The 27192-nt window shown below is 44.1% G+C and overlaps 1 protein-coding gene across 2 annotated transcripts in view; it reads left to right on the forward strand.

Annotated features, from left to right (window-relative positions):
* Positions 1 to 1437: 1437 nt before the first annotated feature.
* Positions 1438 to 27192, forward strand: part of FBXW4 (F-box and WD repeat domain containing 4) — a 59694-nt gene continuing 33939 nt past the window's right edge. The window contains exons 1-5 of one of the 2 annotated variants that reach the window (XM_021536371.3): positions 1438 to 1555; positions 13144 to 13239; positions 15934 to 16119; positions 17296 to 17428; positions 19906 to 20000. In XM_021536371.3, coding sequence (XP_021392046.2) covers positions 1539 to 1555; positions 13144 to 13239; positions 15934 to 16119; positions 17296 to 17428; positions 19906 to 20000 — 527 coding nt within the window. In that variant the 5' untranslated portion in view covers positions 1438 to 1538. Of the gene's footprint in view, positions 1556 to 1786; positions 2124 to 13143; positions 13240 to 15933; positions 16120 to 17295; positions 17429 to 19905; positions 20001 to 27192 lie in introns of those variants that run through there. The other variant, XM_021536369.3, reaches the window with a different exon arrangement.

Raw genomic sequence — 27192 nt, forward strand, 5'->3', positions numbered from 1 at the left:
TTTGTTCCTAGATGTGAGACTTTACATTTGGCTTGATTGAAATACATATGATGTGATTATGCCTACACTTAACTTAGGGCTATGCAGCCATAAGCATCCTTTGCCTCTTGCCCCATGCTTTGTGCTTCCTACAAGGATTTCAGATCCTTCCTAAGAAGGATTTCAGATTTTTTTCAGATTGTTAGTAAATATATTAAATAGTGTAAGGTGCATAAGCAGTCTCTGTGGGATTCTACCAACTTGGTAATAAGTATGTCTTTACAATAACAATTTCAGACAGAGAAGTCACTCCGCTTTTAATAATTTTAATGTTTCAGACAACATTGTAGTCTGTTACAAAAAGAACAGAATTTCATATCATCAGAAAGACATAAAATTGACATAAAACTGCATTCACACTCAGTTTCCATAATCTTAAGCAAAATTTGTTGTATTACCTCCCTTTCAGCTGGCTACTTAAGTCCTGTACTAGATGTGCTGTTATTTCACCTGAGCTCAAACTCAGGTTGAGCAATCTTTAAATACTTCAGACATCACTCCTTAAAAATGCTGATAAAAAATCCGCTGCCTTCTGAAACTTCCCTGACTTCCAGGGTATATAAAACTCAGTGTAAATGGACCAGAGAGCTCCTTATCCAGCAGTTTTGAACATCTAAAATATGAGGCTTCCAGACCTGGTGATTTATTCATATGAGTATTTGGGAGCTTCAGATTAGACAGACAAGATGACTTTCTGGAATAGGATGCAAGTACTGTCAAGTGGCCTGTATACTATGGTAACCTCATTATATGCTGAAATTTATTATCCGACTCCACCCTGCAAAATGAGATGTTGATTGTGGTGGCTAAGTGATACCTGTTCAAAGCATTCTAGGCAGATGATGAACTTCTTATAATTTATCTATTTTTTTTATTCTGAGGGAGAAATTTCCCCAGCATTTCAGGCTTCTGTAGAGTGGAAAGTACTGTAAGAAAGAATAACACAACACTAGACTCATATTTTCCTGCTCCACTGTCTGTGGAGAGCTACTCTGCCACTTTGGACCAGAATCCTGCGTTGTCAGTACTCCAGGCTCCTGTGGATGGCAACAATGACTCAGTTATTATGAACTGTTCTTTCAAAGGGGTGTGCTTGTGTATGTGTACACACACGTGTGAACTGTGAGCACTTTTCAGATCTCACTCTGTGGAGCTCTGGAGGGCAGAATGGACTGCAAGGAAGGGTGCTGGTGAAAAGCCAGCCCTAAATCCGTTGTAGCAAGGCCTGCTCTTATGTGGGGAAGACACTTTATTTTATGTGTCACAGGAATCTGTGCGTGTTGAAAACTGCTGTGCAGCACCAGATGACCCCTGCTGTCACTTCGTGGGTGACAGGTGCTCCTGACCCTGGTCAGGGATAATTAATGAGCATTAAATCACCTTGCTGTTCACCTTCCTTTGCAGGAGTGCAGTACCTAGCTGGTGTTGCTCCAGGCGCCGAGGCAGATGTTCTGGTTACCTGGGATCACCGTTCCCACCATTAATTGTTCACGTTATTAATGAATACTCGGATCAGGTGACGTCGCTGAGCCCAGATCGGAACACACAGACCCGTGAGCCGGTCGTGGCGTGGCGAGGGGGTGTGGGGGAGGGCAAGTGGCACAGAGGGAGTCCCAGCGGCTCCCGTTAATGAATTAATCTGCTAACGAGGGTGGGCTCGGCGGCCCGTGCCCCCTCCGGTCCCGGCAGCCGCCTCCTCCCCCGGAGGGGGCAGTGACAGGCAGCGGCTTCTGCCCCATGTGACTGGGGAGCGGCTGCCCCGTCCATGGCTTGGCCTCCCCCGGGCAGCAGCAGCTCCGGCTCCCGGGGAGGAGGGGCGGGAGCTGCTGCTCCATGGGGAGGAAGGGCAGCCCCCGATCCCCCCAGGCGGAGGGGGGATCCCGGGCCGCCTCCCCCCCCTCCCCGCTCTGGGCCTTACCCGAGGAGCTGCTGCTCCTCATCTGCTCCTACCTGGACGCGCAGGCCTTGGGCCGCCTGGCCCAGGTCTGCCGCCGCCTGCGCTTCCTCAGCAGCCGCGATGTCCTCTGGAGGCGCATAGCCCGCGGCTGCCTCAACTCCGGCTTCACCCAGCTCGGCACCGACCTGTAAGCGCGGCCTTCCCGGCGGAAGGGCGGGGAGCGGCGGCGGCCCGGCAGGCCGGGGATGCCGCGGCCCAGCCGGTTGCCAGGGCCGCGAGGGGCGGGGGACGCGGGGCCGGGCCCGAGCGCGGCTGCGCCGCCCTTTCCCCTGGCCAAGAGGGGCGGCCAGGCACGGGAAGGGCCTCCCTGGCAGGGAGCGGCCGGTGGCGCACACCGGGGTGCGGGGCCCAGCCCCGGCGCTGCCGGAGGGGTGGGGGGAGGCGCCTCTTGTCCCCTGGAGGGAGCGGGGATGGCGGCGCTTTCTTGGGATGGGTCGCTGTCAGGCCCAGCGGGAGTGCTGGAGCGTGAGGCCCTCTCCACGTCTGAAGAACTGGGTCCGGTTCTGGCCTTCTCAATACAAGAAAACAGGGAGCTATGGGTGAGGGTCCAGTAGAGGCCACGAAGAATGATAAGGGGTCTGGAACCTCTTCCCTGTGGGGAGAGACTGTTGGAGCCAGGCCTCTTCAGTCTAGAGATGACTGAGAAGGATCTCATCAATGCATATTAGTATCTCAAAGGCAGGTGCCAGCAACAGGATGAGTAGCAACGTCCATAAACTAAAACAAACAAAGTTTCACCTCTGCGTGAGGAAGAACATTACGCTGAGGGTGGCCAAGCACTGGAATGGGCTGCCGAGGCAGGGCATGGAGTCTCCCTCTGGAGACATTCAAAACCTACCTGGACTCATGGCTGTGTAACCTGCTCTAGGTCACCCTGCCTTGGCAGGGAGGCTGGACTAGATTATATTCAGAGGTTTTTGCCAACCCTAAAAGCTCTGTGATTTTTGTGATCTTCTCAGTCCGCAGACCCCTCCAAACACTGAGGCCTGGGGGCTTCAGGCTAGGGGAGGTTGGAGCACAAGGAGATGGATGGAGCTGCTGTGTGCAGCACACACCCTGATGTATGCCCACACACCCTCCCCACTTCTGGGCAGTGATCCTTGCCATGGTCTTGAAAACACCTCAGAGAAGAAGCTGCAAGGGAGCAAGGATGGCATCCTGGGAAAAGGCTGGAGAGCGGGCTTAGTTCATTCTTAGGTGAAAGAGCTTTTGAGAGCCCCCACAAACACATGTGTCTTAAATTCTCACAGAGCAGCTTGCTGGTATAAATGGTGATAGCTGGCACAGAGCAAGTGACTCCTGGACTTTTCATGGCTTCTGGGTTTTAAAGTTTTGTGAGTAGGAATTATTTGAGTTTTTTTTTCCCCCAGTTCAACAGCATAACACAGGTTAGGAATACGGTCAAGCCCTCTAGGCTTTGCAGTATGTATGACACCAGCATCTTCTTAGATGAAGTACCTTTGGGGCTTGGGCCTTGGCAATGGTTGGTGGCAATCCAGAGTTTGCCTTTCCTCTCTCAAATTTGGCTGTGTACCAAATGCCACTTGGAGGCAACCTCACAAAGTGGGCCTTCCTTCCTCATTTAAGGATCCCAAGAGAAGTTTGTGTTCTTAGGATCTACAAATCCCTTCCTATGGCTTCTGTTTAGCTGCCAGCATGGATCTTGTTTGTCATTCAGTGACTCAGTATTGTTTCCATAAACACTGTGAAGACATGACTCAAAAGAAGGGATGGCAAGTTTTGACCTCTGTTTTGCTGTCTGATGTTGCTGTCTCATCAATGCATAGACTTTAGAGAAACGATTATGACTTCTGCTGGCAGGAACAGAAATCTGCTGGTGCTGAAAATCCTTGGGTTTTCAGGTCAGCACTTCAACCCACTCAGTGTTCACAGGTTGGAAGTTAAGCACAGTTCCCTTGGAAGTCAGCAGGAATAAGCACTGTGGAATGGCTGTGCTTTGGACTCTTTTCTACTGTGATATATGATTTTGTCTCCTGAGGAAATGAAGTCTGTATTTTTCATTAAGAATAAGGTGATACTCTGCTCCTTCAGTTGCAGGAGGGATCAGGTGTACAGCAGAGCAGGTGCAGTGTGTGTAAGGACCACCACTTCTCCCTGCAGAGGAATGCAGGTCTATAAACAGCTTCAGAAGAGATTTGCTAGGTCAGAGGGTTTCAGAGAAGGGAAGGCTGCTTGAGTATAATGAACTCACAGGGATTCCGGTGCTGTTAGATTTGCTATGAACAGGGTTTTTTTTTTAGTAATTCTAGGATGTACTTTTGTGCTGTGTCCTATTTTCAAGTTTTCCCTCAAACAACTCCATTACGGAGAGCTGCTTTTACCATTGGTCAGCACTTCCTTGGTCCTGGGGAGTTCAGTCATAGATAACACACTAAGTTACATAACAAGTGTTTATGAAGAAACCTTGAGATATATCTGGAGGATGATTCCTTTAATTACTTTTAACTTCATAGAAGGCTCAAGACAGTCTCCAGTTCCTTGAAATAGTGTATTATATCCTATGGAGAATACCTGAAAAACAAACACTTGCTTTTCCTGGGTGGAGATCCAGCATCTGGGGGCAGTTGCAGGAGTTTTACTCCAGTAGGGTAGACAGTTTGGCAACAGATACAAGGCAAGGGTATATTTCAGAACCAGGAGGTCTGGATATCTGAACATCTGCAGAAGAACCAGTATGGCTGCATGTGTTGAGCTGTACAGCTGTACAATTTGTACTTAGCTGAAGAAGAGTTTAATAGTCTCTGTGGCAGTGCAAGGGTTTTAGCTAGCCATGTCGCTTCTGTAGCACTTGCTCCTCATGCATGTCTCCAAGATCCAGAGCAATCTCCCAGATTGCTGCTCCTGCAATTAATTTGCAGAGAGATACTGTATTTTATGTGAATAATCAGTACAAGGTGGGGAGGGAGTTTAGGCAAGCTTCTGGGCACACTGTCCTTCTTAATAGCAATTTTAACTTGGAACTCGGTAGATTGCTTGTTGAAGGTTAAATTTGAGCTGAGTAGGTATTTAAGCTAAAACACTACTGTGAAAATAGAATGGTGATGAAGATGTTGGATAGCTGGACCTTCTTGATAACTGTGCTTTCTTAGCAATATGGAATAACTCTTGAGTTTGTCAAACTTGGCTTTGACTCAGGAGCTGAAGCTTCTATTGCATGTTTTGGCTAATGTTGCACAAGGTGAACACTAGTTTTTACTTTTTGAGAGGTTTTTGTGCAATACTGTGTGCAGTTGAGAAAGCAAAGGCTGGAACCGTTTACGGTTAATATACTTAATGAAATAACATGCATGGTTCTCGCATTAGATCTTAAACTGATGGTCCCTGGGAGGCTGGCATAAGTTAAAAACTAGTCTAGGGAGTATTTACAGTTTAAGACAAAAATCCTTCTCAGAACAGTTTGATCATTTCTGCTGTTAAGTGGCTTTTGATAAGCCATCTGTTAATGCTTTGTAAATAGCAATAAATTTGAGCCTAAAGGAGATAGCTGTGAAACGTAACTCCTGCCTCCACTTTCCCATTTTTAAAAAGGTGATTAACTTGAAAATGACACTATTTCTTTAAAATCCTTTTTCTGTTGGGTATATCTTCAGATAATTGTAACAAAAAGGATCAGAAGGAACAAACTTTATCTTGTATGTGAAAAAAATGTTTTCACAGTCACCTTGCTTATAAAACTTCTTTCTGCCAAAATAGGGAAGAGGTAAGATTGATAAGAAACTGGTTGCAAACCCCTAGCTGTTATCAGCATAGAGAAGAAAAATAGTAGTATATGAAAAGAAAAAATTATCTAATTTTTAAAATTGTCATCCTGGCTACATACTTCTAAAAATTGCCAGCTGTGGTTATCTCTGGACTCAGGCTTGCACTTAAACAATATTAAATTAATTTGCTAATGATGTCAAAGGAAGATGTGAACTTAAGCCCATACACTAGCTGTTATGCTGAAAGGCATATTCACAACATTGACAATCTCTAATGTGTTCCCTTTCTGGTAGACTCAGCCAAATGGGAGCCACAGATGTAAGCCAAGTTAAGTGTTTAAGGCATGGATTCAATTGTGCACTTGTAGAAGAAGAAAGAAGTTTCCTTTGAGGGATGTATCTGTACACTTCATTCCTTTGGCAGAGGGGAGTCACTAGGTTCATAGCCACCTGAGTCACTGGATGTTAGGGATGGTAGGGGCTGACCTGGACGAGTTCTTAAAGCACATTCTCAGTGTTAAAAATGTGCCATTTCTTCATTGATTCAGCAGTAACTAAATGTTTAATAGAATACTGTGTCACTATTATGGACATACAGAGTGGCTTTGCACAGATATGCTTCTCGGTATCTGAACTGTGAGTCTCTCCAAATCAGGTTGTCACTTTTTCTGTATAAACAAATTTTTTATGTATAGACCTTTACTGCTACAAGACCTTGTTGTGAGCATGGTAAAAAGAGACTCCTTATGTTCAGATTTTTGCTTTACTCAGTTACAGGAGCAGCTGAAGTAACAGTTGAGCCATGTATTCACAATGTAAGGTGAACGGAGAATTTTTTGTTTCAAAAATGTGTGGCAGCATATCACAGAAAAGTTAAGGCTTAACAACACTTTCTGCATCTGAACTGTAGCTGAGTAATAACACAAAGCCTTTGTGGGTTTTGGTGATATAGTGATATTACAGTTGTGTCCTGTAGCCTGTGTCTGTTTTGCCAGCTGTTGTACAGGCCCAGCAAGAGCAGTCTCTGCCCTGATGATCTTGCTGCCTAAATAGCCAGGGTAAACAGGGGCTGGAGGGGAAAGAGAGGCAGGGAGATGTCAACCAAGCTGCCCTCTGTGCAGCAGGTCAGTGTCAGAGCCAGGAATAGCAAAGGGTGCTTTAAGCCTTTATCCAGGGCCTGCTTGCAGGACCACCTTGGACTGGAGAAATCGGAGAGGCAAAGAGCTCATTGTAAGGTGATTCTTTATTTAAGGCATGGAAGAAAGGAATAAAGTTGCAGCTGGGCTAAACTTATTTCCTCTTTGTTACAAAGGAATTTTAGAGGGCAGGTTGAAAGTTGGAACCTAAATAACTTGACAATTTGCTCTGTAATATATTAATAGACATCAAAATATAGACGTATTCCACTGCATGTTTTCTCTTTCCCTGTCTCCTGTTCTGCCTTGCCCACTAGGATCGTGGTGTATTCTCCAGTTCAGAGAAGTAGATTCATTAATGGACAGATTTATCATTTATGAGTATTTAAGAGCTTGTGTAAGCATTTTGGTGAGTTAATAAAAGCTGTGTTTTCTCCAGATCTTGGAAAAATGTGTACACCTACAGGAGCAGGAAATGGCCAATCTGTGCAAGTCAAAGCCAAATGCAAACAGCAGCAATCATAGGAGACCTCAGCCTTCACCACTGGAGGGGGGAGGGGGTGTGAATGCTTGTAAAGCTGCTTCAGTTTCCTTAATCTTTTAAAACTTGAAGTTTAAAGTCTTAAAGTTTCATTTCTTTAAGACAGAAATGAAGAAGGCAATGAACTGGTGCAGATGATGCAGAGGGTAATACTCTGGGGAGGATGTTGCAGTAACAGAAAAAAGCTTGGATGAGGAAATGCAGCTCTTGCTTTGTGCTGGAAAAGATGGTGGTTTTTATAAGCTGCTGTTATATTTATTCTTACTCTGTCTTAAAGTGCTAGTGCTGAGCAGGACAGATCTGCCAGGACAGCTCCACAATATTGAAACTGCTGCTTTTTCTGGGAATGTGAAGTTGTTTGTAAGAGTTCTTTGAGGGCTGCCGACCCTTCCCTTAAGATCTTCACTAGTTCAAAGAGGCAGAAGAATTTTATGTAGTTCAGGGCTTAAAATACATATGCTTTGTTTGTTGCTGTTACTACCCCTGTTGGACTAGGTATGGGTTATTTCATTCTATCCAAGTGCTACCCTACTTTTTCTAATGAGAATGCACTTCACACTTCTTCAGCAGCTTCAGGTTTTCTCATAATCTTTCCAGGGCAGTGTATTTTTTGAAGAAGCCCAGATTTCATCACCAAAAAGCCTACAAAACACCCTGAGAGAGTCCAAATCCTGACTGGAGTTCCTAGCCAGTGTCCCATTGCAGTCACTTGTAAGGGAAGGGAGCATCTGGTGGCAGAGTGGCCTGGCTCAGTCTTGATGGTGGTGGCTTTTTGGGAAGCCTTTGTGAAAGACTGCGTCCTTGCTGTGTGCACAGAAATTTGTTTGCACCTCTGGGTATTATGACAGCCTCTGCCTTCTTCTTGAGGTGACTTGTTCACCAGAGCTGTTTGGTGGAGCAGTTGACAGCCTGGTAACATCTGAGATGGCATAGACACACCAGAGGAAGCAAGGAACAGTGAGGATCAGTAAGCAGAGCTCTTTTCCATCTTGGAGTTATTTGAACCCATGTCCCTTAGGGAGAGGGGAGCACAGAGGACAGGCTGAACATGACAGTAAGCTAAATAAGGGTCATGTGCTGAAGGAATTCAGTTGGAATTTTTGTCCTGGAAGAGACATTTAGAAAACCAGCCGACTTGTTGAGGACAGTAACAGGGGCTCCTGACATAAATAGCTTTTCCCTCTTGGCTGGCTGTTGGTGGCCCATGACTTGTAGCTGCACTCAGACCCTGCCACTCAACAGGTGTATCCCGACTCCACAAATAAGTGCAGTTGGTCATTGTGTTAGCCAGCCTTGCCACAGGGCCAAGGTTGATAGTGGGGCTTAGCCACTGTGACCTGTTTGTTCTCTCTATGACCCTTCCAGTCAGGCCTCAGGCAGGCTGGTGACAGCTTTTATGCAGACAGCAGATTTTGTCCACAGAAGAAATTCAGTCTCAGCAGGTCTCTGCACACTTGCATTTCCAGATGAGCTCTTCAGTACTTAAAATGTAGCAAAACATGAAGGACTTTGGTGGGTTAGGGTGCCCCATGCAGCTGGGAAAATACAGGGCATGACATGTTGGTGTTATCTTCTGTAACATGGCCTATGTTGTTGCAGGCACCACTGTTTTGGCACATGCTGAAATTGTAGACCTCCAACAGAAATCTCCCTGGGATGCAGTACAGAACAGAAGCTCTTGCTGTTGCAGAAATACCATTTCTGGTGCAAAAGGACTTTAGATGGGGAGGGGATCATTGAAGGCAAGATCTGTTGGAGGTGAAGCTTTAGAAGGTGATGTGCCCTGGCTGAGTGAGTCTTTTGTTGCTTTTTTTGGGGCCCAGGCCAGCAACCTGAGGCCCAGGCCTTGGTACCTGAGGTCACCTGGGTCAGTGGTGCTGTGTAGGGACAGTTCCAGTCTCTTACTTCAGCAGCTGGGAAGTGGGCTCCAGAAGGAATATTACATTTCTTTTGGTAACTCTGCCAAGAAAGAGAGGAAATTCATAATTTGAGCAAAATACTTTTTTTTTTTTTTTTTTTTTTTTTTTTTTTTTTGTAGAGTGGGGAGAGGTAGAAAGGGGGAAATGAAAAATCCTTTATAATGGGTTGCTTGGGATGATTTTTCTCTTGGAGCTCCCTCTCAGGCTGTATGAAATGTTCACCTTCTCTTCCTTAGTGTAACAAAATATATTTTTAAAATACAAAATAAGACTCCTTTGAAAAGGGAGCCTCCATCAGGAGTGTATGCAATTGGAAGCATGCATTGGCTCAGGTTATGTATTGTACTATGATTTGGGATCCTGTTAGAGTGCTTTTTGGTGGTAATTAGATAATAACAAAGACAGCCTTGTATGTTGTGAGTAATGTAACTTTATCAAATATTGATAATTGTGATGCCCTAGCAGAGGTGTAAGATGATGCACTCTATAAAGGGCTTTAAGAATATTTTACTTGAGTTTCATTGTGTTTTCACTCATTCCTTCATCCTGTGTTTCCTGTCATCCTTCTAGGATGCTGGACTGTACCTTAGTTGCTTTCTGATAAAGGCCTGTGTAGGTCCTGCTAAAAATAGCAGTCCTTCTCCAGTGAGTCAGCCTCAGTAGTCTTGAAGTTCACTGTTGGGTGGCTTCTCTGGGAACACAAGTGCCAAGATCTTGATTTCACAGAGTAGTTAAGCATGTCCTGAATTTTAAGCATGTAGCTTAGTATTTTTCTGGATTGTATACTAAGAAAGATCAAGGTATTCAATGTTCTTTCCATGGCATTTTATATAGCATTTGGCTTCATAGGGTAGTTTAGTCTCCTGAATCTTTGGATGTTCAACACAGTTGCTGAAGTAAGAGGTACCTAGTTAAGTCAACCTCTCAGTGCAGATGTCTGATGTCTGTTGATTGCCTCGGTCGTCATGGAAAAATTCTTAAAAGGTTGCAAGTGTAGAAGGTGTGTTGATCATGACTAAAACAAAATAGGCTCTTGTAGGGGACAAAATTAGTTTTTTATCAAATTGTTAAGTTTATAGGGTGATGCCATTTTTAACTTTCTAAGATTTGAGAGTCGTTCTCAGGCATTGCAGTGATACTCATCACATTTTTTGATGCATTCTGGGAATTGCTCTGGAGGGATGCTGCTGTGGGAGCAAATCAAGTGATCAGATTGTATCTCAGCACTTGATTCCAATGCTGGCCTTGGTTTAACTTCAGGCATGAGGGATCGAATATCTCTAACACTGCACTGCAGCATTTGCTGCCCCATAATTGGCAAAGGGGAGGGAGGGATGTATCAGTCCAATTTCTACATAATCTTTCTCCATATGGTCTGTCCCTTTTCTTGCATCTACTTTGAATCAATTAAATGTATGGGATATAAAAGGAGGATACTTTTAGGACATGTTTAAATTAGGTGGATTCAGAGTTGTTATATGGAGGAGGAAGGCTGGATGAATAAATAATATATAAATTAAGATAAAACAAAAAAAAGACAAAACACCATAACCACCCCCCTTCCAAATCACATCAGACCTCCCCACCCAGCCCTCATCCCCTCCTTGTAGGAACAGTTGATGTGTGGGAAAGAACGAGGTGTCTGTTTCAGGAGTAAGTTCAACAGTGAACTGGGGTTCTGGGCCGAGCCAATGTGTGACTCTTCAGAACTTTCATTTTCAGCAGTAGGAGGGTCAAGGCCTGCTAGAAAAGGGACCAGCAGTGCAAGATGAAGGCTGCTTTTTTGACCTTGGAGTCACCTTTTTCAGAGCCTTGGAAATTGCATCTAGTCTTAGAAGGGTTTATGCATTGAGCTCAGAATGTCTGGTTGGGCCAGCATGTGTTGGGAGGGGGATGTAGCATGAGTGTGTTTTCCATCACTGTGCAAGCTGGTGACTTAAAATCTGTATGTGGGGAGAACTTAACTGAGGGTTGAGTGTAGGGAGGAGAGGTGTTTTGGAGTACTGAATGGAATTGCATGTAGGCGGAGAGCCTGAACTCTGTCTGGGAGAGTAATAAGCAATGATGAGAGTGGATCTGACCTGACTTTTCGGTACTGTGCATTCCTCATCTCAGACACTATCTGGCCTCATGAGCTCTTGCAAGTGCTCCCTTTAAAAAAGGAATTCCTCTTCTTGCAGCCTAGTCTAACTCTGTTTTGGTTTTGTTTGTTTGTTTTTAAATGGCTATGAAAAATAAAGAGCCTGTAGCTTTCTAAATTCAATTTTAATTGGTGTGGCTCTACTGATCATAAATGTAAAGTTGCAAAGCTTTCTAGAGGATGAAAAGCTTTTCTGTGTGTGGTTTCTGTTTTTGTTTAAAATGGGTCACATGCCCAGGAATGCAGTCAAATTATAATGGTGACTAAGTGCCGGAAAGCATAGAAAAGAGGAGGGAAGGGTGAACAGAAAAAGAGGAGCCTGAGGCTATGGAAGGAAGGCTGGGAAAATAAGAATCTGGCCAGACCCCAGGGCCAGGTTAGAGATTCATACACCCATTAACACAGGAGATGTTTATTTACAGGGAGCCAATCTTTGTTTTAAAAATGACAGAGTACCCAAAAATGCTACTTTTAGGAAGTGGATTGGAGAGACTGTAGGGGTGGGAGGAAGAAACTGATTCTCATGAGGCACCAGTTCCCATCTCTCGAGGATCTTCTCCCTATGAATCTGGGTGTGTTGGCTGTTGAGAAATGCATGAATGTGGGATAAACTCTTGTAGTCTAGTAAGTGTAAGTTACAAAGGACTAGAGTTTCTTCTTGGTTGTAGTTTTCTGATATTTTCTATCTAAGCAGCTCCAGAAGGATATTGAATAATTAAATTTATGATATGAGAAAGATGGGAGCTAAGGCTGCCTTTCCCCATGTCTTTAATCAACTCTGGTCATGAAAACAAAACAGGTGTTGAACAGCTGCTTGAACTGAGTAGATTCATGTAGACTCTAAGGAGTCCTTGTCCCAGGTCTCCGTGGTACCTACTTTTTGTCACATCTTGAAGAGTATTGATCTTGGTTTGTCTCAGTTCATTCCAATAACTTTGATTTGTAGCCCAGCAACAGCTATATGAGCTATAGTCTCTCTCTTAGTAGCTTTGTCTGTAAAGAGAGAATTTTCCAGCGATATGCTGGAATTCTCTGTCCTTTGGTGAGCTGCTGCAAAAGATAATTTTTTTTGGGGTGTGTGTGAATTGGATTGTTTATACACATTAATGTATTTTATCTTTAGTTTAAACACATCTTGATTTCTGATTGTTGTATCTGGTTATGGGATTGTCAGGCAGGTGATACTCTGGAACAGTTTCTTTCCTAGTGCTTCTGGATAGACACTCTGTGGCTTCTCGCTTCAGTGTTCTCCTGACTAGTGTTGCCTCCATCTGTTCTTGTGTGGTGTTGTCCTTATCTTAAATAGCTCTTGTCAGTCTCTATTAAAAGGGTGATGTCCTATATCTCTGGTTCTTCTGGTGGTTTCTTTCTGTGTCATCTTGTTTGGATTACATTTTGTCTGAACCTGTGCTGCATTCAGTATACTTGGTGAAGTCTTGATCATATTTAAGGTTTGTGATCATCAGAGGTGGCTTTCTTTGCTGGTAATTCCCCATTTTTGTCAGTGTTTGTTTCTTGTCAGCTCTCACAAATGTCCTCACTGTAGTGTGGCACTGGTACCATCAGTGTGTGTCAGTTCATCATTGTGCAACCAGGGTGAGAGCTTACCTATGGCTATCTTGAATGCATTTGTTGTCCAGAAGGCATCAGTCCTGTTTGCTAATGTCATCTCTCCTTCTCTGTCTGCAGAGCTCCTGGCATTCCAGTGAAGGAAAGGGTGAAGGTGTCTCAGAACTGGAGGCATGGACGCTGCCGGAGGGAGACAGTCCTGAAATGGAAATGCAAGCAAGTGGCTTCTTCCTCTTTTTCTTTGTTATGTGACAGCTGCTGTGGGGCCTTGGGTTTGTGCCTGTCCCCTGAAATGAGATGTTTCCAGCTCTTTGTGCTCCATGAGGTCTTACAAGTGATTGTTGCTGGCTTAATTTGGCTGTTCCTGGGTAACTGGAGTTGTTGCCTTGCCCTAGGTATTAATGATGAGTGTCAGGAATTTCTTTCTTAGTAATTTGAATTTGTTCTGATCTATAGTTCTAGTCTCATTTAGCAACCTTTACTACAAACTGTTGCATTCATGTTTACTGCTGTGTACCACAAGCAATCTTTTGTCCTGTTCTCACAACAAGCCCATCTTGATCCCAGATATGGACTTATATGTCCCCTCAAAATGCTTCATTTGTCTCCTGTGGTTTATCCTGGATCCTGATTTGGATGTACAAATCTAAAATGCTAATTGCCATTCATCTGCTTTTTGCTCCTTCATACTCATGCTTCTCTCCTTCACTTAAAAAAAAGTATATTTGACATTAATGATGGGAGCTTGTTCAATTCTTGTTTGCAAAGGTGTACTTGGCTTTCAAAGCAAAGCATATGATAGGTCTCTTGTCTGAGCTGCACATCGAAATTTTCAGCCTTCACATCATCAGACTGAAGGAAAAATAAAAAAGACTGTGGTTTGTTAGCTGCTGAAGAACAGGGACCTTCTACTGAGCTTTCATACCTTTTTGTGCTGTGTAGATTGAAGTGGTGGATAATGTGCTACTTCTTGCCTAGAGTCCTGGGAACAGCTGTAATGAGCAGAGTGGGTTTTGGTGCAGGCTGTATACCTGCCTTTGAAGTGCTTGCAACCATCTGTGAAGACAGGCTCTGTGGATATTAGAGATCATTACTAAACCAGCTTCCCAAGTGAAAAGGCAAGGACTGATTTAATGAGGCCACCATCCAAATGGCATCTCCTAATTTTCATTTATTCTGCTTCAGATTTGTTACTTCTCCTTATGAAAAAGCCATAGAAAAATGTAAAAAGCTAAACTCCTGCAAAAGGAGAGCTGCAGAAACTGGCTGTAGTCTAGGTAAGCTGGATATTCACTTGCTTTTAGAGGACTGCGTAGGAGTGGAGGAAGGAAGGGGAAATCAAAGCCTGCCTAAACCCAAAGCTCCTGCTTTAAAGATACCTCTTACTTTTTCCATGTATATGATCAAGTCCCAGATGAATATTATAAACTCAACTGCTTTGTCCATGTGATTTAAAGGCCTGTTACTGGAGATGAATACAGGCAAGCAGGAACCTTCTGTCTAATGAGCAGTCTTCTTCTCTTGCTTGTTTCTAGTTGTTCATTATGATGTTACAAGGTATGGCTGTGTGTAATGACTCTGATGACACTGAAAATCATGACCTCTGAGGATAAATGTTCTAAAAAAAAGAGTGAGACAGGTTTTTATGAGAAGCCCCACTGCTTTCAAAGCTGTTTGTTCCTGAATAGTTTGAAAACTGAAAGGCTGCTCTGTAGAAAGGCTCTGGATTTGCTTGGTGTTTCCATGGACATTGGTGCACTTGGCAATGACTGCAGGGCAGAGACAATTTCACACATCCATGCCCCATAGGACATGAGTCCCATGTGTCTTTGAATCTGGCTTCACTGTATCCAGAAAACTTATTTGCTGATTCTCTGTTTGCTACAGAGAACAAAATCTTGAGAAAAGCTCTCACTGCCTAAGTGTGTATTGTAGCCTATTTTCTTCTGTATTTGGTTTTGTTTCAAGAATAAATAAACTCCTTGAGATGGCAGACTTGATTCAGATATTGCTTGAGTATCTTGTCCTCTTCTTTATCTCCCAGAAAGTAAAGCATATTTTCTGTATGTAACATCAGTCTTCAAAATACTTTGGAATTGTTTTTTTTGGCTCCACTGCTCATGGCCTGAAACCTGTCCGTACAAATGTGCCACTGTCCCACAGAAGGCAGTGGGCAGAAAGGGCGTATGGGCTCTTCTAAAAGATGGGCAAGAGAAATCAAGAGCTTGTTCTACAGCTTATGACTCAGCAGGGGAAGAGGTGTGAATGTAGAAAAATACATCCTCTGTATGATGAGCATAAAGTTCTTGGGTAGCCTCAGAGTGCCGGAGGCAGGTGACTTTCTGTCTGTAGGAAGATCTGTGGTATTTTGGTGACATGCTCCCCTGCTTAGAGGTGTGTGCAACAGTGGCAGCTTTGTGGTCTCTGCTGGGCACCAGGAAATAGTGTTCAGGATCAGGAGTGACTGTTTGCACCAACAGCCTCACATTGAATGCTCTCTTAGAAATGCTCAGCATAGCTCACCAACACCAGGGTCTAGTTTCTTATAAAGTACAGAGCTCATGTGCAGGTTCGGAGGCTCTTAAGTATTTCCTATCTATGTTCACTAGACTTGGCTATCTTCTCTTTTGGAGATTCCATGCTTCCTTTTCTTCAGCTCTGGGTTAGAAAAATGCCAGCAATGTAATCTACTTTTTATGTTGCTGGAGAAGCTTCATTTGTAGCTGTGCTGTTATATTAAGCCCTGCTTTTGCATGTGACCTACTGCTCTAACTTCATTTTTCTTGAGCAGGCATTTGTTTTTGTCTATATGCTTGCATATGGAATTTTTTTCTATTTCTATGTGAGGTTGATTTGTTTTGTTTTCTTCTCCTCACTCCTGCATGCTCCCAACCTACTGTCTGTTTGCAGTTTGATGCCCTGGATGGAGCTGGATGGCGAATATCTCTACCTGTCTCAAGCAGAGAACATCCAGGCCTACCACCTCTGTGCAGGGCGGTCAGGTTTGGAGTGTCACCCTCAAGCCATCTTCTCTGGCCACCAGGAGGATGTGTGTCGCTTTGTTCTTGTCAACTCCCACATTGTCAGTGGAGGGGGGTAAGTTGGGTGAATGAAGGAACCAAGGGTTTTGCCACTGAAGTTGGAAAGATTCTGTGTGACTCCAGCCCAGAGCAGAGGAGCCAGTTTTGCTACACAGCATCCTCATACTTGGCTGTGGTCAGCTGCTGCCGCTTCCTCTCTTATAATTTTGGTTCTGACCTGATAAAGCTTCTCCTGCAGTATTGAAGGAGCTGAGTCTCATACTGTTGACCTTAAAAAGTGTCCTTAACTCTTGTAAACTTTTGTTGATGTCCACAGGATTGTGGAATTGGGAATGACTGATCAGGCAAACCTGACTGGTGTGCAAATTTCATTTCTTTCCCTTTTAGAGCCAGTGTACCTAGACACTTCTAATAATCAGTACTACTGGTTAGCTGGGACTGCAGTAGTGCAGAAAGTTTTCTGGAGATAAGTGTGTGTTTATTAGATGCACTGATATAATTGTGGAGAGGGGAAAATCTGCCAAGTATTCCAGCACACACACACTTCTCCAATTAATTTTGCATTTGCCTGAACTTTTACAGCTACAGCAAGTGACAGGACTTTCATTAATAGCTAGAACAATAAAAATATACACAACAGTTAAGCACAGAATTGGAATTGGGAGAGACAAGCATGGCTATCTGCCCTGGGTATTGTGGGACTTTCCCTGTTAACTGTAGACCAAAATTCAGGTGAAAATGAAGGCTTGTATTTAAAATTCCAGTAACTGTGTTGGTTGAAAAAGGTCTAAATGTCTGGGTAGTTAATTCAAAGCACAGCACCCTGCATGGCTGCTCTGAAATGAATGAAAAGCTGAGGCTTGGACATGGGTGAGAATGTCCTCTCACTTGTTCCCTGACTCCAGCCATTCAGCACACAGACAGGATTCTGGCAAGCACAAAGCAGTAGGAGGTGGAATGGCTTCTTTGCTATAGCTTCTGCAGCTTAACACAAAGTGAAGGGTGGAAAGATAGCCAGGAAAACTTTCATGTGCATCAGATCAGGCTTTAACTGGCCAGATGTGGAATTGCAAGAGAACAGGTGATGTGTGAAGAGTGGAGGGTTAATAATTCTGCATGAATTTCAGCCCCTGTCAGAGACTAGTCCTGGTCTTTTTGTAGCACTTCAAAGCGTAAGTGGAAGGTGCATGTGCAAGAGGTACAAATTCTCTGCCTGTGGATTTGTTTTCAGAGATGGAAGTGTTGTCCTTCACAAGATCCATGGCTCCTACAGTGTCAAGTTCTCTGCGCATGAACAGGAGGTGAACTGTGTGGACTTCCAAGGTGGCCTCATTGTCAGCGGCTCCCGGGACCGAACAGCGAAGGTGAGCAGGGGATGTTTCAGCAGCTGCAGGTGTTGCTGTAGAGGTGACTTCAGAGTTCTTGTGCCATGAATAATTTAAGTGTCAGCAAAACTGTTTTGAGCCCTGTACTCCTTGCAGGAGGAATGCTGACTGTCTTGGCTCATGTCTCTGAAAAGATGCTTGCTCTGCCAGGCTTGTTAGAAAGAGATTTGGCAGTAATTTACAACATCAGCTGCTGGCTTAAACTTGGAAGTGCAGAAGGCAGCAGCTGATGTTTTACTTCTTTCCCTGTACATCCATCTACATTGTAGTGGAGATGCATGCCAGTTAATGTGAAATTTGCTGTAGGGATCTCAAACACATCATTGTTTTGTGATTTAACATTGCAATCTAGTCTAACATACTCTCTGTTATATATGCAATCTCTGTAAAGGATAGGATGATGTCTTTTCCAAATCTGTAGTTATTTGCTAATTCTGTGGTTTATTTTTTTGTGTGTAGGTTTTCTTTGTTTTTTTTTTTTTTTAATGGTTCTTGGTTTGCAAACAGGAATGAAGTTAGACTATGAGTATTATTAGCTCCCATTTTTCTCTTCCAGCTGGCATCACTGTGTCCTGTCACGTAATTTTTGACTATTTCTTTTTGGGTCAGGACCTTGTTGATTTTTGTCCTTCTGGATCTGGTAGGCAATGGTTTGTTCATGTGTGGACCTGGAGAGTTGTTCATCGGAGCTGTAATCAGCTCTGTTTGATCAGTTTAGGAATCTCTACACAGATGTTCACCCTTACCCTGCTAGCATGATGCAGTACCTGTAGTATCTTCACAACCACTTGTTTCATTGTTGGAAGTGGTTGCTGTGTGTTGAATATGTTGGTTTTTGCTCCGGGTAGCCTGATAGACACTCTTGGTCCCTGGTTTATATCATAGAGCATTCACGGAGGTAAGCTAATTCCTGTTTTTCAAGAGAGGAAGTTGAAGCAAGGAAAGACTTAAATGTCTCTTTCAGGGTTTTATAGGAAGTGTGTGAAGAAGCATGACCCAATTTATTTTTGTTGGTATCTCTGTACAGATGTACTCCTGAGTAAAATCACTTGCAAGTAAAGCAAACAATGTTCTAATATAAAAGGCAATTTTGGGATTGTTGTTTGCCTCCTGGGAGCAAGACCTTGATGCTGCTTTGTCTCACACTTCACCAGTGTTGCTCCTCTCTGGTCTGTGGATCTTCTTTTCTGGGAGAGTACCTTCTTGCTACTTCTCTGACAGCTGGAGGACAGACATCCCCGACCTTGAGAACAAATTCCTGGAGCCTAGAGGGGAATTTCAAGCTGTTTTTCTCAGAGCTAGTGTGAGATCTTGCCCACACAGTGCTCCCCACAGCATATACTCTTGGGATGTTCACCTCTTATTTTTTATCATCTCTTTTGTAGGCTGTCTTGTTTGCATGAGTGAGACTCTTGGAGGGTGGAAGGGAATCCCTACCAACCTTTTAAAGGGGCTCTAAGTGTCTAAGCTATTGAGGGCTCTGCTGAGTGTTGATTAGGACTAAGCCCTGAAGAGCTGTTAATGTACATTCCTGTGTGATAGGCAGCAGATAGTGTGCTCTGAGCAATATTTTTAACCTGTAGGAGATAGGGATGCCTTAAAGGAGTTAAGCTTTTCTGCTGCTTTTGCTGACACTAGGTGCTAAATTCCCCGCTGACAAGAATAGCCTGCAATCCTGGGCATTATCAACAAACAAACAAATAGGGCACTCCGCGCTTTGAAGTCTTGAAGCAAAACATTGGGGGTTGGTTACAGACAACTGGGGGGGCTTGAGTCCTGTAGGCCAAGAATAATGGCAAGGTGGAGAAAATGAGGGCCACTAGCAGAGGGCCTAGCAAGAATTTTGGACTCTTTATTAGGGCCCAGAAACAAAGGGGTGAACTGGTGGAAGGAGATGTGCATGTTTGCACTGTTGGGAGAGGGAAGGAATTCTCTCATACTGTCAGTGAGCAAAGGCAGCCAGTTTGAAAGCAGCCTGGGGTACACTTGAAAAACTTGGTCTAAAGGGGGGTCTCATAAAAGAAGATTATTTTACAGGCTGGTGAATGATTAACTTTATAGTTAATGGAAAATTTTCAGGGATGCTACAAAGTCTTCCCACACTGTTCAAGAGAACAGATTTGAACAAATCCTAGTTGTCATTTATTTAACTGTAGAAGATGAGGAGTTTGTGTTGAATGCTGCCATTAGAGAGCAGGTAGTGATGGGGGTGCTGTCTCTGTTAACAATGGGGTGGAAGGTCATCCTTATAAACTGAATCTTTGTGTGACTTCAAGTGCTTGTTTCTGCCAGCAATTGAAGGTTCTGGTCCCCCAGAATAAGTAATTGGAATTCAGGGAGAGGGTCTGCGGGAAGGTAAGCATGGCAGTGTGGACAGCTCTTCCAGCACATCAGCAGCATGTATCCTACCTTCTGCTATTTTGGTGATGTGGCATAACATGTGTCTCTCTCTTTAGGTTTGGTCCCTGTCCGCGGGCAGAGTTGGTCAGTGTCTACATACAGTGCAGACAGAGGATCGAGTGTGGTCCATTGCTATCAGCCCATTATTAAGGTAACAGATCTCTTTATTCCCAATTTTTAGCAGAGAGAAGTAAAGGAGTTGGATAGACTGTGTGTCCACAAATCTTTGAGGCACCAATGTTACAGTTCAGGGAGTTGATTTGTGTGGAGGAGGCTGATGAGGTGCTTGTGCCTGCAGCAGGAGCTCAGGGAAGAGCATGTGGTCTTTATTTCCTAAACCAGCAGAGTGATCCCCTTATAAAGAGGCCATGAAGGTGGCCCTGGGTTCCTCTTAGTGCTGCAGGTGGGACCTGTTCATTCTTTCTTGAAGAAGGAACACTGACTTGCTAATTGGAAACAGTGAGCTGGATCCTCTTGAGATTTTCTCTGCTGAAAAGATGCCAACCTGTATTCTCAATCACTGGCAGAAGAGATGCTGAACAAAAAGGTCCCTGCTTGAGAGTTGCGTGCAGTTTTTTTGAACATGTTGAACTGGCAAAGATGAAGTAGAGTTCAGGGATGTGGTTTTCCAGCCTCTGTTGCCTGTAGCTCTGTACTTCTAATGCAGGCATAATGCTACAAGTATAGCCTCAGCATGGGAGGCAAGGGCAGTACATACACCAATGTCTTCCAGGGTGTTCTTTGAAGTGCTCCTGTTATTGAAGAAGTGAAAATCTGAGAAACTCTCACTGTTAAAATCTTACACCAAACAGCAATGATCTGTCTCTTTGGTTCACTGTTAAACTGGTCTGCGTGCAAGAGACGTTCTTCCTCAGCATACCTTAGGGAAGAGGAGAAGAACTGTTGTTGCTGCTCATGTGATGTCTGCAACTGCTGAATTTTAGGCTTGTGCAAAACCAAAATACTGTCCACAACTGCTGTCCTTGTTAGCTTTCCAAGCTTGTTTTGCAGGCAGCAGAAACTTAGTGGTATGGAGGTAATGGCTTTATCAGGGAAATTGCACTCCAGGCTTGCTATGATTTTGCTGTTGCCTTGTTCCTTTGCTCTGAGTGTTTGAGTTTTTGAAGAAGTGCCACGTGCATTAGTGCTGCTGAAAAATGTGAGATAGAAGCACTTTTCTGTCTTCTGTGCTGCAAGGATCCCTTTTCTGGCAGACGAGCTCTAGCTCAGGCACCGTGTCTGGTTAGAGGCCAGTGGCATTCTGCTTCCTACTCCTAAGTGATGACCTACTGCTGTGGCCTCTTGTCAGGATGGTGTTCCTCTCCGTGGTGTGCATGCTTGTGCACACTCTCTGTCACAATATTTACCCTCAGTCTCCCCACCCCCCCTTTCCTCCCTGCAGGGTGATAAATTGGAGGTGGTGGAACAGCTAACCCATGAACAAGTGGGCTTAAATTGTGCACTCTCATTTTTTATGAGACCGTGGACTGTACCAGCCTCTCCCACTAGCTCACCCTACTGCACCCTCCCCTTACCCCTCCATTTTTTAGGGAGGGGGGTGTGGAGAATTAGAGCCAATTAGCCACGTCATTAATTCTTCAATTTGACGGCTGATATAGCAGGGCCTGAAACACGCTGCTGACCTCGTATAATGGGAACCCTGCTCCTTAACATATTGACGATGGGAGAAGTTAATTAAAATTCCACAGAGAGAAGGTGTCGGCTAACCTATAAACCTGTCGCTTCTCAGAACAAATCGCAGCCATCCTAGAAGAGAGAGAGGATCAGAGCAGGAGGGCATGTGGTGGGGGTTGGCCAGGGCAAGGGGCAGGGGAGATGAATTTTTCACTAATAGGTTTTATTACTTGCTGTCTAATGAAGGTGAGTATCAAAAAGATAATATCTGGTTTCTAGGAAAATCTGCTTTGGGGATCTCTGTGGTTTCTGCTTTATTGCAAGAGCCCATATTTCACCCATATGCATTCCCTATGCACTTAGGTCTAAAGCTCTTCCTCCTTTGCAGTCCCCATCCTTCTAGCCAGAGCTTGGATACATTTGTTCCCCAGTGAGGCTGAACATGGCCTAAAACCTCCACTTCCTGCTAAACATTTAACGTGACCTTCTCAATTGATTCTCCCTTCTCAATTGTATTGATGTAAACTGAGATCTCCTCCATAAGGACAAGTAGTTCTACTGGAGAATCAGGCTCCAGCCACTTAAGTATTTTGGCCCATTGCTGCTAAGAAACGGCAGCTGTCTCTACTATGGACACAGAGAGCTAAAAGCAGTTGTGTGCAGTGGGGTAGGAGCAAGAAGGGCTTCTCCAACTCTAGCCATTCAAAATTGCTTTGGAGAGGCTGTAGTTTCCTTACCTGGAAGTTTGCCAGGATTTAGGCTCTCTGAAGAAGTCAGGGTGGTATTCTTGCTGAACTTCAGCTGTTAGTGGGCTGAAACATTTTGTCTTTTCAGTGATACCTTCCTCTGTGTGAAGCTTCTTACAAGTATCCCATATGCTCCTGACCCACAGCTGGGTTTTCTGCTGTGCCTGCTGTAGTCCTGCACTGCTGGACTGCTATTCTAGAGGACAGTGCCTGTAAACTCAGGCTAAATGTTAGAGACTTGTGCTCTTAGAGCACAGCTCCTCTGGTTTCGGGCATTTTTTCCTTAGGTGTTCTGCTTTGATTTGTCCATAGTTTCCTTGTGTCACTGCAGAGATCAACCTGTAGATGTGCAGAACCAGAGGAGGCGGCTTCCTTGTTCTTAGTGTACTGGTGCTATTCTGGATGTTTCTGGGTCTGTGAACAGAATGATTCCTATAAGGGACATTAAGTAGAGGAAAAGGTATTAAAAGTGTACAAAGAATATGGGATCATCTCTTCATACTGTGCAGGGGAAAACTATGCTTAGTCCTTTGCATAACTTTTTCAGCCATGGAAGTGTCTTGACAGCCATGTGTGTTGATGGAGCTTCATTGCTTTGGGGATCCCTAACATTGCACTGCAGGGTAACGGGGATGGGAGGGCATAGTGTTTCTTCTGGGTTTTTAGTGAGTCTGCAAAGATATGCTGGTTGGTATGCTTTGGATAGCAGGTCACACACTGCACGTGTCACATAAGTGACTAGAGAAGACTCTGAGAGAGTTCTTAAAGTAGGATACTTAAAATAAGGGTATGTCAGCTTCATTCTGCCACTGGTTTAATTGATCTCCAAAGCTGTCCTTCTCCATGGGTTAGTAAAATGCTGTACTTACTCTGCTGCATACCCTAAACTACATTTTGTAGCTACTCATAATCTTCTTCCCCCCACAAGTTCATTTGCCTTTTGAACTCTGCATCACACAGATGTTAAACTTTCATTTACTGGTGCTTACTGCAGTGACTTATATGTGCTCAGGGACCAGGGCAAGCCTAAGTGCACTGGACTAGTTCAAATGTGCAAAGTGAGGCAAACTTGGGAGTTTCTGGTAGAGCAGTGGAACCTTCATGCTTTGTGGCTCCTTGAAGTGGCAGTAGCCAGGGAAGAGAAGGGAGAAGTGTACAAGGTAAACTGGAGGGGAAAGAAAAAAGTGGACCTTCATGTTAAGTTCATTATTAATCTTGGATCCAGATTTTTTTTGGTGTTGAATTTAAAAAAGTACTCAGATCTAAGCTGACTTCTTTTGCCAGGTCTGGCCACTGGTATTTGCTACTTTCATTTTTAAATATTTAAATATTATCATGAGATGCTGTACTCGAAGTGCGTCAGATTTTAAAGGAAGCAAAGAGAAGACAGAGGCACACAAATGGTTTCCAATGTGCAACTGTAGATGAGCAGAAGGATGCCAGGTTTCAGCTGTAGATAGAGAGCTAGGAAATCCTTGGTACACTTTGGGGCAATCATAAAGTGCCCTCCTGTGACAGAAACATGCTTTGGGTGTGTAAGCCCAAGAGACAGTTTCTTTTTTTCTGACTCTGTCATTAGTCTGCTGCAATAGATAGTCTGCTCTCCTTGTGGTTGTTGTCTTGGTGAAGTGCAGGTTAACTGCAGAGAGAAGGAAAGTTTGTACTGAAGGCTAGCTGTCTGCATTGGATGCTTAATTTAAAGGAAAGTAAGTACTTGCACAAACAGCTAAATTTAAAAAGGCAGGCTGGCTGTCCTGTTTATGCAGTGTTGTAGTTGAGACCCAACTCCTCTATTAGAATAAGCTGATTTTAGCCTAATTGCCTCTTGCATGGATTATTATGAGGAAGTAATATCTGAGGAGATCTCTGCTTCTGTGGACAACCTCAGGCAAATTGTAAAACATGCCCCAAACTCGCTGGAGAAAGGAAGGAAGAGAAAGGTTACTGACAGGCGACATTATTGAATGGGCCTCTCTGCCTTTGGGGATGATCAAAATGATTAATTTTGAGGGTTTCCTTTTAATGGTTATCTAGAAACTTGTGAAAGTGTAACAATCTGGTCTTGCAGGTTGCCTTAGAGCAAAACAACCCACTTGAATCAGAGCAACTTTGCAGTGGTATTAACTGTGCAATTGAAGTCCTAATGTGTAGAAGTTAAATTGTTGGATAATGTTCCCCTGCCCTCATTTCTTACTCTGATTTTATCAGCAGGTTTCCCCTACTGCATATCAAGATGAGCTGTTGGCCGTAGTGTGCTCTGCTTTGACCTAGCTTTGTGCAGTTAGCCTCTCTGAGTCTGCAAGGACTTGGGAGAAGTAACTGAGTTTTGTTCGGGTTTGTGCATTGCCAGCAAAACAGCCAGCAGCAATAGCTCTGCTGTCCTTGGGGATCTTCATAGAGCCTGGTTGGCTTGAATAATTGAGAGGGGACTCTGACCTGCAGCTGTTTCTTAAGCAGGGCAGGAAGAACCTGCTCAACTGTGAGATCCCAGAGTGGACGTGCAACGTTAGTGGTGGCATTAACTGCCATCTTTTACTGACCTCAGAGGGCAATCTGGATGTGGGTTTCTAGGTATATGCAATAGTCATAACTGACTTGGTGCTCTTTCACCCTAAAGCTGAAGAGCAGGAAATGAGTATCAGTTTCTCCCCTCTGGAGCTAAAATGACACCTGTGTCTTATCCATTTGCCCTGACTGTTCCCTTGATGTTGGGAGGAAGAAGACTTTGTTTTACTCTCTTTAATTGTGTGATAATGGCTCTATTTGGTCTTTTTCATGTGGTGAACACATGAACACACATGCCTGTTTTTCCTCTCCTGTAGAAACAAACAAATACGCAAACATTTCTATAGATTGAGACACTGCAGCTTACCTTTCTTCATTTCAGTTTCTTTCTTTTGCCCTCTAAAGCTCACGTGATTGATGACTTCCTCCCTTTTTGTCACTTTTGGCCAATACTCTAATGTATATATTTTCTGTGACTGTGTGAATTGGCTCACTAGTGGTTGCGGGCAGGTGAGCAGGTTTTGGGAGGCAGTAGCTGACTGAGTTGGAACGCAGACATCTGTTTCTAATTGTGTTGAGCTGTGCTGCATATTGAATTTTTTTTCCTCCCCCCACAGTCTTTTTATCATTTTTCCCCTTGCTTGAGGGGAAAGTCTGTCTCAGAAAGCTTGGAGGAAGCATCTTTCTTGTGCTGCATGGTTTGCACAGGAGAATCCATGACGGTTTAATCGATGTGACAGAAGAAACTTAGTTGAGGGGGCTGGCAACCTTATGGTTTGAGGTTTCCATTTCCAGTTTGTGATTGTTTTCTCTTTGCTTTTTAAGTTTGCAGGGGGAGAAGGTAACTTCACCAGACCTTGGCTGCTGTTTACCTTTGCTCGGTTGTGCAGTGTGCCTTTGTTTTTCCACCTTTGATCAGTGTCCTGCCAACAGATAATTTAGCAATTGCATCCTAGAGTGGAAGTGTGGAGTTAATGTTAAAATTAGGGTTTTTTTCCTTTCCTTACTTCTGTGGCTGATGGAGCAGAGAAGAAGAGAGGGGAGGTGAAGGGGGCCATAAATTCTAGACCTGGTGATTCTGTTCCTTGTAGAGAAATGAAAGTCTCTGATGTCTCTTCAGCACTTTCATTAACATTTAAATTAAGGGTTTGTTTTTCAGGTGGCTTCAGTTGAAGCCCTTTCATAGTCTGACACATGGAGGCTGCTCTCTCTCTCCTTTTCTCTCTCTCTTTCTCCAGCTTGCATATCAGTGTACAATAGTAATCACTGTTTTATTTTTTTTTTCTGATCTCTCAGGAGGGCAGTGACCTGACAAGCTGTACCAGAGGTTCAAAGAGAAACAGAAATGGAGTGCAGAGGTAGATGAGCAGGAGGATGCTAGGTTTCACTCCTACAATTAGAGTGGTGTCTGTTCCCTCCCCGCCTTTCAAATGACTGCTTTTGGGGGCGGGAAGGGACGCAGAGGGATGGACCTTTCTTGCCTGGTGAGAGTCCCAGGTGCAGATGTCTCTAAGCAGGCTCCGCTTCCACTGTTACTCCTCCCAGATGAGGCCGAACCTGTCACTCAGAGGATGCAAGCTCCTGACCTGAGGTGGGAAGTGAAGCTGTAGTGTCCTAAGATAGCAGCCTGCCCCTTCTAAAGGAGTGTTGATTCACTCTGAGGACAGCAGGAGACTGGCCCTCAGCCTGCGATTGGCATTTGAAAGGAGGTTGATGGTGGAGGATATTGCCCTGAAGTAAAGGCAATATCTGTCTTTTGTGCTGCGGGGCTTAAGTAATGTCTGCTCTGAGTACTGCAGCTTACAGTGTCTGAGATGTTAGTTTAGATCTTGGCTTACAAGGACCTAAACCAGACCATGCTTTGCCATGGCTAAGCAGTTTTTGGTATAAGAGCAATTGGTTCAACATCAAGAAAAAAGAGCTGTTTTCCTCCTGCTTCAACAGTTGTGTAAAAGCCAAGGAACAAAGGAATGGTTTTAGGTATGTCAGTGACTTGCTGTGGAGAAGCAATGTAGTAGGATTTGTGTAAAGACATGAATCTTTGTCTCAGAGCTCTTTTGAAATCTTCCACTTCTCATCTCTTACCCAGCTGGTCACCACTGGTAGGCTGTTACCTTCTGCAGGCTCTCTAACAGGAATTGGGGGGCTCCAGTAGCACTGCACTGGTATCTTTTAGCTAAAAGACAGAGGAAAATGAGCTAACACATGAGCAGTGTTTAGCGTAAAGAAACTTTCAGCTTGGGTGCTGTGACTGTTCCACTTTCTATGACTTCACTATACTACCACCCCAAATTTGTTTTCTTTTCACTAAGGCCTTCATCCATGTGGGCTTTGAAGAATGCCAACAGGATGAGAGCAGCAAGCTGGCATGGGATCAGGAAGGCTATTCCATAAATGACAGTAGATATGGTGCATAAAGAAGAGTGCCAAAAATTTCTGTTTCTTCCAGACTGATCA

This window comes from Lonchura striata, chromosome 7 (assembly GCF_046129695.1).
Source record: "Lonchura striata isolate bLonStr1 chromosome 7, bLonStr1.mat, whole genome shotgun sequence".
Classification (NCBI taxonomy): domain Eukaryota; kingdom Metazoa; phylum Chordata; class Aves; order Passeriformes; family Estrildidae; genus Lonchura; species Lonchura striata.